At 33.3% G+C, this 11,109-nt stretch overlaps 2 protein-coding genes across 2 annotated transcripts in view; one reads left to right on the plus strand and one right to left on the minus strand.

Annotated features, from left to right (window-relative positions):
- Positions 1-7,808, plus strand: part of LOC143234899 (uncharacterized) — a 34,281-nt gene extending 26,473 nt beyond the window's left edge. Inside the window, exons 9-12 of the mRNA XM_076472591.1 lie at positions 3,512-3,565; positions 5,381-5,616; positions 6,741-7,359; positions 7,641-7,808. Of these exons, the coding sequence (XP_076328706.1) occupies positions 3,512-3,565; positions 5,381-5,616; positions 6,741-7,359; positions 7,641-7,808 (1,077 nt within the window). The remainder of the gene's footprint in view (positions 1-3,511; positions 3,566-5,380; positions 5,617-6,740; positions 7,360-7,640) is intronic.
- Positions 1-11,109, minus strand: part of LOC143234511 (kinesin heavy chain-like) — a 367,254-nt gene that overhangs the window by 340,961 nt on the left and 15,184 nt on the right. The gene's annotated exons all lie outside the window — the stretch shown is intronic.

The following is an 11,109-nucleotide window of genomic DNA, read 5'->3' on the forward strand; positions in this document are numbered from 1 at the left end:
TGTCATCATCTTTACACTGCCTTCGTTTGATTTTTAGATTAACCAAATGTGGACATGTGAAAGTAGAATTGATGAATTTTGAGAACAAACAATAGTTTCTTTTTTCTTTCTTTCCTTGTTTTTTTTTTCGATTTTTTTTCACACAAATATTTGCTTGTTGACTTGTATCACTTGAAGGTCCAAGTGCTATCAAAGATTGACGTTGGTGTTTTTCTCTCTGTTCAAGTGTTGTAGAAATTTAATTGAATACTGAAAGTTTTTATTAAGGGAAGAAAAAAACAACTGATAACAAACAAGGAGAGTAAGTAACAATCGAAACACGATATTACGTATTTGGAACCATGTCAGCAAAATTCACTTTTTCACATATTTAGTGTTAAGTGTCAGATTTAAAACCTAGAAAAATTGTGCTATGGATCTAAGTCACTTAATGTATAGAGATCAAAACTATTAAACCCTACTTTGATATACAAATAATACATGTAAGATGTTAAGCTTACCATTGCTTTAATCAAACCTCAAATTATTCACTTCTTTATCAACTGTTCTCTACCAGTGAGGTCCACATATTACATCGTTTCAAATAATTATCTTCTTGTCTGTTGCAGCAAAAAACAATTAAGAGATAATAGCTCCATTCTCAGTGTGAAATACACAGAAAACTACAGCAGTAATTGGAGTGATTAATGCAGTATCGATAAAGTTTTTAGTTTCACTAGTGTGTTGGTAGAGACACTGTGACCCAAAAAGAGTCCTGTATCATAAACTTGTTGCATAAATAGTTCAGGAAAATTTCTTTAATAATATGTTGGAGCCTATATCGTAAATCTAGGACTAAATTAGTTTGTAATAATGTAGGTCTTGCTATACAAAGACATTTTAGGGCAGTGTGTTATTTGAATGGCATATAAACCAGTTAGTTTTAGAAGCTGTGAGAGTTATTTTGATGTATGCTTCATTCATTAAAACATAAATTGTCTTAAAATTAATATAGGAAATATGTTTTAAGATAGTATATTGTTTTAATAATGGTATATTTTCATCTTATGATAGCAATACATTTTGTTTTAATAATGTCTATTACGATGGCGTAATTATTATATTATGGTGTTATGATGCGTATTCTGATTGTATGACAATTTTATATTATGATAATACTACATTATTGTTTTATGATAATGGTATACTATTATTTCAACTTACGTATATGTGTATATAATATTATAGCGTACTTTGTGTAATACCTTTGTTAATGTATTGATGTAAAATAATAATCATCTCTAGAAGTAGATTGTTAAGCTATAATTAATTCAATACAATAAACATTTTAATTACAGTATCATTAGGTACTCTGAAATGTCTAGTTGTTGTTTTTTTTTTCACATTAATTTAAACATTCTAATCTAGTGGTAGAATAAGTAACTAATGTAGGACACTTTAAAATCATCTGAGTTAAACCTTGAAACGTAAAGTTTTTGATTAATGAAGGTAAATAAATTAGTTTTTTTTTCATAAAAAAACTCCACTTATTTATCGTTGATTTACCATATAGGGTACAGTTGGCCTTTAGTAGTTGAATACTTGTGTGCTGTATAAAATGTGTGGCTTGCAAAAATTCTGTGCATGTTCAAGCATCTGTGTTCCAACATTCAAGCTTAAGCCTTATATGTATGGTGGTGTGCATTCCCCGTTTATTTCTACAGAGAATAATTAAACATGGTACTGTGTCATAGTTATCAGTATATTATCATACGCTGCTGATGTACAGTAAATATGTAGGGACATTAAACAAAACCTTGTATGTGCATTTATTAAGTATTAGAGGCTATACAAATACAATTTGTAAACTGTACAATGGATAAAAATATTTTTTATTCTTCAGTTGAATGTCATCTTGCTGTCTAATCTGACTCAGACTGACTTCACCATCTCATAGTAAAAAATATTAGTTGTACATCTGATTGTTTGTGTACAACAGACTTGTTGGTGACTAAAAATTTGCTAAATTTCATGAAAATACACAGTAAATTTGGAGTTGTACTCAAAATTACTTCTGATACAGGTTTGTTCTAATGGAATGACTTTACGGACATTCATTTAAATACCAGTTATTTCACAAAATTTAATTTTATGACTTCAATATTAAACTTTTTGTATCAGGAAAATAAACATTTCTTTGTAGCATTTACATATATTTTAATTAAAGCATGTAGTTATACACACACACACAAACATGAAGTACATCCGAGTTAATAAGAATCATAGTTTGTCGTCTCTGGCAGCCTAACCCTTCTGAAAGTATCCTTGATTTACGTAACACCCTCATCCATGACTGAAAACCCTCTGAGCATACATGATTAAACATTACTGTTCCTTTATAGCCTTGATGTATTTACAAACATAGTATCAGATGAGATTGATTGATTGGTGGAAGCAAGGTAGTTTAATTTGGTTGGTCAGTGACCCACCTATCAAACATTATAGTAATTGTTTGGGGGCTTGGTATTATTGAGTTTCAAAGGCTGTTTTCATGAAATCAGTCTTGCACATTTTGGGTGTCTGGTTTTTTGTTTTAAAAATGCTTGATTTTAGTGTAATTGAAATTTAGTATTTTCAGTTTTACGTTTACTTCAAATCTCGTGTGTGTGAGAGTTTTGAGGGATCTAATCTAAGACTACTTTTATTAAACTTGTGTTTTTCAACACATATTCTATTCAAAATTACATGGTGTGTGGTATAAAATGGATTAATTAATATACAGTTTCCCTTTAGAAATATATGTACATATTGGTTACGTTAGACAGTCTTGTTGTACCTCGTGATCTGAAAAATGTAGTTGCTGTTTATGTGTTTCACCACTCGAAAATGTTCATATATTAGTTTAATAACTTTAGTTTTCTGTCATTCATTGTGTGATAAGAGTTCATTCAGGATCAGTGCACCTACTTGAAATACCTGCTTGATGCTTCAGTTTCCTTTCCCACTTCATGTGACAATAATTTGTACAGTACTGGTGCATTTTCTTACAGGATCAATTCTCTTTCACAGGACAGTATCATATGTATGTAGCTTCAAACATAATGTATGTTATTCTTTCAGGCTTTAACTTACTTTATTTCACAAGTAACTAAATGTACCTAACAATGTAATGAAATGTCTACCAAGTTAATCCCACAGGGATATTCTGTAGCATGTAAAATAACTTAGAAACTGTAAAAATGTAGGTAACAGATATCTGTAAAATATATCTGTTCACATATTACTCTTCTTTCTTCCATTGTATTTTACCGTAAACATTTCAGAATGTGTAGCAACTGCACACAAGAAGAGAAACTCTGTTAAACCACTGGCTTAATAAATTGTTAATCCATGGCTTCAGCTGGTTTACTTTTTTTCTTTGTTTATTGTTATTTTATGCTAACTTTCTCTGTTACTAAAGAAAGGTTTTTTATATTCTTCAACCACATTATTGTTACTTTAACATAAATTAAACATGGATTTGTTTTAATAGGAAAAAAGATCTCATATGGTTCGTGAAAAGTCTGTCCAAAGAAAGAAGTCCCAGGTAAAGAATTACGTGTATTTGACAATAATATTAGGTAATACTTCCTAATTAATTAGTATCGTACTTTTGTAAGGATATATTTTTAAATCTTTCTGGTGGTTTTGCCCTGGACTTGTATCATTGGAAGGCTGAAAATCTTAGTTCAATTAGAAATAATGACTAATATGACAGTAGGCTCCTCTGCACAGGTCATGACATTTTACAGAGTTTGAAAATTTGATAAGACAACTCTATTAATGTATTTCGATACAACTAACATCAGAATGTAGTTTATGATTCAAACTTGTATATTACATAAGTTTTAATTCAAAAGAAATACTGGAACATTTCACAGCCTTTACTTTTATTGTCACATAACACACAAGTTCTCTCAAGATTTTTCCTTCCAGCTGGAACTCCTAAATCCCATCATGTACACTGTCCATCTTATTTAATGTACTGCTTATAAGCAGTTTTAAGGCCAAATGTACACTGTAACATTTCCATTTAGTGAAATGTAGCTAAATTTTTCATACTGACAGAAGCCTCACACATCTGTCCTTAAGTTTGAAGGCATTTTTCAGAATTGTATCATATTATGTGATCTTCTTGTTTGTAACCAATAGAAAGAGCTTACTTTGAATTACAAGCTCGAAATGTTCCTTTTGAAATTTCAGTGTATGATAACAAGACGGCTTGACTCTGTATCTCAGCAGTAAGGGAAGTTTGTGGTTGTGGCATTTAAAAATTGTTATAACCAAGTTGCATCTTAGTTAGACAGTTAGGTTTTAGTCAGTAATCTGTTATCTATATTTTAAAATACATATCCAAACAATAAGAAATTTTCTTTACTTCCAAGAAATTAGTGAAAATTTTAGCAAGGCCTAACTTGGTTTGGGATGTCTGTGAGTGTGTGTGAAAATGGTTGTGTGGTTCACCATTTCATAAATAAAAAATTGTGTCTGGCTTACAAGCAAGGAAATGAAACTATAAAATTAAAAATAAACTATTTGTGAAAAGTTATAAAATTGTGAATAAGATGAAATTCTGTTTTGAAAACATTAATTATTTGAAGAAGTAATAACTTTGATACATAAAGATTAGAGTACATTATTTATAAGTATCAGTTAGTCCAGTAAGTTAGTATCCAGCAAGTTTGAGTTCAGTGTCAGAAGTGAGATTGGTTGCACCTATTCTGTTACTTGAATGATTAGTGGGGAAATTCTGTAAATAAATTTATTTGTGAGATGAGCATGCTTAGCCTTTAATTAAGGAAATTTCCCTTGAACATTATTATTATTTAAGGTCTAATGTGGTATCTGTGAAAAGTTGTGCATTTAAAGTAAATTCTGGAGGTGAAAGTAGATATAGCTAATGTTAAAAAAAAAAATAGTTAGTGCTATTTGGACTGGATTTTTCATAATTTTTATCAAATGATAAAAAACTGGCAAGTAATAGCAGAATCTTACAACTGTTATATAACACACCATGAATATTACTCAGAGCCATGTAGTTTTTTATTGGTTTAGGTTGACAAATTTTTTTATCATAATTATTTATTCTTATCAGTATTATTAAATAAGTTGCATGTTATAGTGCTGTACAATAATTTTGATAGAAAATATATTTGTTGAGTGCCTGAAAAAAAAAGTGTTGAATATGAATGTTAATGTACACATGCTGTTTTTTTGGAAATATAAATTTGTATTTTGGAAAAAAATTTCTTAACAGTTTAGGTTATTAGAAGATGAAAGATCTATTTAGTATAAAAACATTATTCCTTGAAGTTAACTGATTAAGAACTGTTTACTTTATTTATGTGATTTCAATACGAAGGAGAGAGCACTCGAAGACTGGCACGAGAAGAAAAATTCGCAACAGTGGGCGCACCTTGTGGACATAGAACGTCAACTGGACAGAGCTTCCAAAAGTAGGCTTCAGAAAGACTTTGAAAAATACACGGTACTCTCTTGCACTTCTGCTTGTTTTACTTCTTACTCACTCACTATCTGGCTGTCTAACACATCTTTCTTCTGTAGTTTAATTTATAATTCTTCATCTGTTAAGTCCTCGCAGCTATTTTATTTTTATTGATTATTTTAATTTTGTCGTTGAAGTCTGTAACTAGTGTTAGCTTCTCCATTGATTAAACTTTTAAGGAGTGATAACACACTTTATGATCAGTTACAATAGTTTTATTTAGAAAAGCAATTAGATTAACTGTATCTTAAGTTGATAATTTATATTTTAGTCTGAATAATTAGAAAATATTAATATTTTAGTGACACAGGAAACATTGTAACTGTGTGGGTGAAACACAGTAGGTGTCGTACAGTGGTGTCGTTACTGTAATGATATTGTATGGTATGAGAGTCATATACTGGTTTTCTTTATTATTTAGCATAATGTTGTGGCTTAGTTTCATACATTTGTGTTTTTGTTATATTATTCATTGTAATATTCTGAAATGATAACTTGCCTCTACCTTTAGAGATTTGCATGTCACTAGCCTTGAGCTAACTTCCACTTTATTTAATGTGCTGGTGTGTGATGACATTGTGTAACAACAGTTCACCACCAATAACATTCATGTGTAGTAATGCCCCTTATCCATTTGTACTCATGATAACTTCATTCTTCTCCTTGGCACTGCACTGAAAAGATGTGTTCAAAATTTAAAAAAAAATTGCACTTACTGACTGAACTTTTCCTGCTATTTTTATTTGGCTTTTGTTTCAAAAGAATTACTTTTTTTGTTGGGAATTTTTTTAGTGACATTAAATTCAACTTTGTTTTGTGTGGGTGTTGATGTCACATACATGGGACACATTTGTACTGTAGCTTCACAAAGCTTGTGAGCTGTGAAGAGCATTATTAACATTGTATAGTACATTTTGGGTTTTCTGTTTGCATTCATTCAGGCAATGTCCATTCCCTTCAGTTGATCATCCATTCCTTTAATCTGGATTTGTCATGCGTACCTACCTACTAGTCTAGAAGTGTGTTAACTTTCTACACTGTTTTGGAACTTGATTTTTCGGGTATGTTCAATTTTTCATGTTCGTGTCTTATGATTCCTTCTGTTCTTTGCAGCACAATCCTGGCTCTTGTGATTATGTAATGTTTCCTTTTTTTTGCCTGAATTTTTGCTAAATACTTTCTTGAAAAACTTCACACCTATATCCTTGTGCCTTAGCTTATTGCTGTTTTTCCCTTCTTATATCTCATTCTTTGGGATCTATTATCTGCCTGGCGAGTGGACTCCTTGTCTTCCATCTTGCTCTCAAGTACCTGGTTTTCTTGTCTTCATCTCTTTCCTACAGCCCTACCACCCATTCTTTATAGTCCTTGTGTCTGAGGCATTTCATCATGACCCAAAAAAGGTTTTCAGGAAAAGTTCATCCCCTCTTTTTTTAAACCATGATGACCCATACCATTTTGTCTGCCCTTTCCCTGGTCACTTGGTTCCTGTGTTGTTAGATTGGTATAAACTACTTACCAACATATTACTACTTACTTCTTATCTTCATGATCTCCATCAGGCCTCCTTTCCACGGCCTCACATCTTTGGAGGTATTCCTGAGTTGCTGGAGTCCAGAGCTGAAGAAGCTTGGCATTTGTATTCTTTATCTTTCCTAGTTTCTCACTTTTCACAACCTTGCCTTTCCACTGCTGTTCCTCATACTGCCTCTGTTCTTCCTATTCCACCTTTTAGACCTTTTCCATCTTCCCATCCTCACATTAAACACTGCCAGGTTTATCACACATCTCATCTCTGTGACTGTCTCAGCAAGCCAAGCTCAGTGGATGTCCACGTATTTCAATTTGCAGACCTATAACCACTCTTCTCCACACACAGATGGGTTCTTCAAGTTTTCACGTTTTTTTTTCCACTTCCCCACTTTTCTTCTCATTTTCTTTTCTACTTCAAACCCAATACATCTTCAATATTTCAAGAACAAGATATCAAATCTTTTGGCCAAACGTGGCATTGAGGAAGTATTTGATCCTCCTCTGGATTTTATCTTAATCTATTTTTGATGTCCAAGAACACCAAGGATTGGCATTTGATAATCAATATACTCTTTCTCAATAGATTTCTGGTTGTTCCCTGATTTCAGATGGAGGATTTCTTCTTTTTCCAATGGTCATTTATGTCCAGGTTGTGGATGAACAAGGTTGTCATGTTGGATGCCCTTCACATCCCAGTTGCCCCATTCTTCAGATTTTACTACAGTTCGTCCATCAGAATTGTGTCTTCTAACTTAGTGTTCTTATGCATAGTGTTGACCCCTTGCATATTCAGTTGATTCATGAGGATCTTCACTTGCCACCTTCATCTAACTTACTTGCTTCACATCTTTGCAATGCTTAGATGAAGTCCTCTGAGCAGACATGTGGATAATTTCCCACATATTAGTTACTCATTACTTTCATCTGGCTGTTTCATCATCTTCAGGCATTGGAACACCTCTGGCCATCATTCTTCAAGCAACCCACCATCTTTCAGATGAAACGAGTTATTCTTTCTTTTTCTCTCTCCTGTCAATCATGTTCCTATCAGGTGGCTGGCATGCTTATTTCCCAAAATACTCATTAAGTTAGGGTAATGAAAAGTATTTAGCTTATCATTGCAAGATGATGTGTTATGCAAGGTAACTAGAGATATCCTTGTGATATACCAGTTTACTTAATTGTCTGATTCAGACTATACTAATTTGACGGACTTTCATGGAAAGAGCCAGCACCAGGGAAGTGACTGCTCACTTCTCTGGATTTGATTTGCTGACTTTTAAATAGAGGATTTGGCAACCACCCATCATCCTGTCTACAGGAAAAGACCTTTCCAGTTAGTAGTTAAATACAACCCAGCCATTTTCTTGGGTCTCCCCATCATAAACTCTCATCCTTTTTATTCAAGTATACAGAGACTCTTGCCATGTACCAGTTCCTAGCCACTAGAGTGGTGTACCATGAAAAATGTTTTACGAGTTTGGCTTGGTATAACACAGTAAAGAAGTAGAGCAATAGTGACTCTATCAGTGTAGTATGGATAACCCCTCAAACAACTACTGAACCCCCCCTCCTGCAGTCAGTCTGTCCAATAGAGTTGAAGTTATCACATCAGGTATAGTTTCATTGTTCCTTAACACACCATACATTGGCTCTGTAGGTTGTAGTGGTCAAGATGAGATGTGGTCTCTTATGGGTGTGTCCAAGTGGAACTCCTGATTTTGTGTCGCACTTCGTAGGCTTTCTGTTTGGAAGATCATTCAGGTAAATTTTTGCACCCCCCCCCATCCCACACACACACATTAATGTGTGATTCTAGCATTTCTTTGTTATTATTATTCAGGAATTTGAACATTTTCCTAATCTGAAAATATATTTCTGATACGTACTTGTCACTTCATACATTGCCATTTGTTTTCCTTTTTTCCAATGCATGTTTATTTTTTCTTTGTCTTATCAAAAATTGAAATTACCACAAGTGTGAATGCTTAAGGGGAGTTGCATGTAGGACGTGTTGCTCTCTGATGGGTGAAGGGCTACTGTTGCACAATAATGGAGGCAAGTATTTATCAGAAGTACATTTAGAGATTGATAAAGTGTTAACTATATGGAGGTTTTCACGTTTCTATGTTCCATTGTTAGTATGTAGCTCTATCAGTTTCATTTATTACCTTTATCTTAGAAAGTAATTCAGAGAAGATTTTATTTTCTGTCAGTAGGTTGAAAAACCTGCCAGGCTTTTCACCTGCTTCATTTGTTGTGTTCTTTTACCATTTGTAGGTTGACAAACTTTCTACCTACTTTATTTGTAGTGTCCTTCTGACATCTGTAGGTTGACAAACTTTCCACCTACTTTATTTGTAGTGTCCTTCTGACATCTGTAGGTTGACAAACTTTCCACCTACTTTATTTGTAGTGTCCTTCTGACATCTGTAGGTTGACAAACTTTCCACCTACTTTATTTGTAGTGTCCTTCTGACATCTGTAGGTTGACAAACTTTCCACCTACTTTATTTGTAGTGTCCTTCTGACATCTGTAGGTTGACAAACTTCCCACCTACTTTATTTGTAGTGTCCTTCTACCATCTGTAGGTTGACAAACTTTCCACCTACTTTATTTGTAGTGTCCTTCTACCATTTGTAGGTTGACAAACTTTCCACCTACTTTATTTGTAGTGTCCTTCTGACATCTGTAGGTTGACAAACTTTCCACCTACTTTATTTGTAGTGTCCTTCTGACATCTGTAGGTTGACAAACTTTCCACCTACTTTATTTGTAGTGTCCTTCTACCATCTGTAGGTTGACAAACTTTCCACCTACTTTATTTGTAGTGTCCTTCTACCATTTGTAGGTTGACAAACTTTCCACCTACTTTATTTGTAGTGTCCTTCTGCCATCTGTAGGTTGACAAACTTTCCACCTACTTTATTTGTAGTGTCCTTCTACCATCTGTAGGTTGACAAACTTTCCACCTACTTTATTTGTAGTGTCCTTCTGCCATCTGTAGGTTGACAAACTTTCCACCTGCTTCATTTGTAGTGTCCTTCTACCATCTGTAGGTTGACAAACTTGCCACCTACTTTATTTGTAGTGTCCTTCTGACATCTGTAGGTTGACAAACTTGCCACCTACTTTATTTGTAGTGTCCTTCTGCCATCTGTAGGTTGACAAACTTTCCACCTACTTTATTTGTAGTGTCCTTCTGCCATCTGTAGGTTGACAAACTTTCCACCTACTTTATTTGTAGTGTCCTTCTACCATCTGTAGGTTGACAAACTTTCCACCTACTCTATTTGTAATGTTTTTATACTCTCTTGTCATCACTTTTTAAATTATTACTCTTGTTGGATCCTGCTCCATCTGGAGAACTGGTTTAGAAAAAGTCTGTGTTATGTACTTTACAACTGTTCTCTTGTTCATCTTCGTCTGACATTTTACCAAGAAAGAGGGAAAGATAAGAGACAGATGTTTATAAAAATATTCTTAGGAATTAATGAACTTAAAGAAACTATCTTGAAATGTATGGTGAGCACTGATTTGATGGTGGTGTGGATTTTGTTTAGTAAACTTTATTCTGTTTCATTGTCAAAGTGGAATGATTGTACTTGATTATGTTGTTACTAGTGATGCTTTTAAATGTATATATGGTATACTTGTATGAAAATGTTATCCACTCATTTAAGAAATTCCAGTTTCGAAATATGAAGAACAAAACGTATTTCTCTCGATTTGTAAATTTACTGTGTGTGTGTGTGTGTGTGTGTAACAATCACATGATTTGTGAATATACTGTCCAAAGTTTCTCCTGTTGGAATTAATGGATGATGAAACATTTATGGATTATTTGAAGAATATTTGTTTCAGTTTTGTGTGCTTAGGAGACCTAAATTGTTGTGTGTGTGTGTAACAATCACATGATGTGCATATGATTATGTTCAGGTCATTGATTTTATTCTCTGCTCACTTAACATTCCTTTATCTTGGACTTTGTATGAGATTGAATAGTTTTAAATTGAAAGTAGAACTTGAGGGTGTCAAATACATTGAATAT

The sequence above is a fragment of the Tachypleus tridentatus genome, chromosome 12 (genome assembly GCF_004210375.1).
Source record: "Tachypleus tridentatus isolate NWPU-2018 chromosome 12, ASM421037v1, whole genome shotgun sequence".
Classification (NCBI taxonomy): Eukaryota; Metazoa; Arthropoda; class Merostomata; order Xiphosura; family Limulidae; genus Tachypleus; species Tachypleus tridentatus.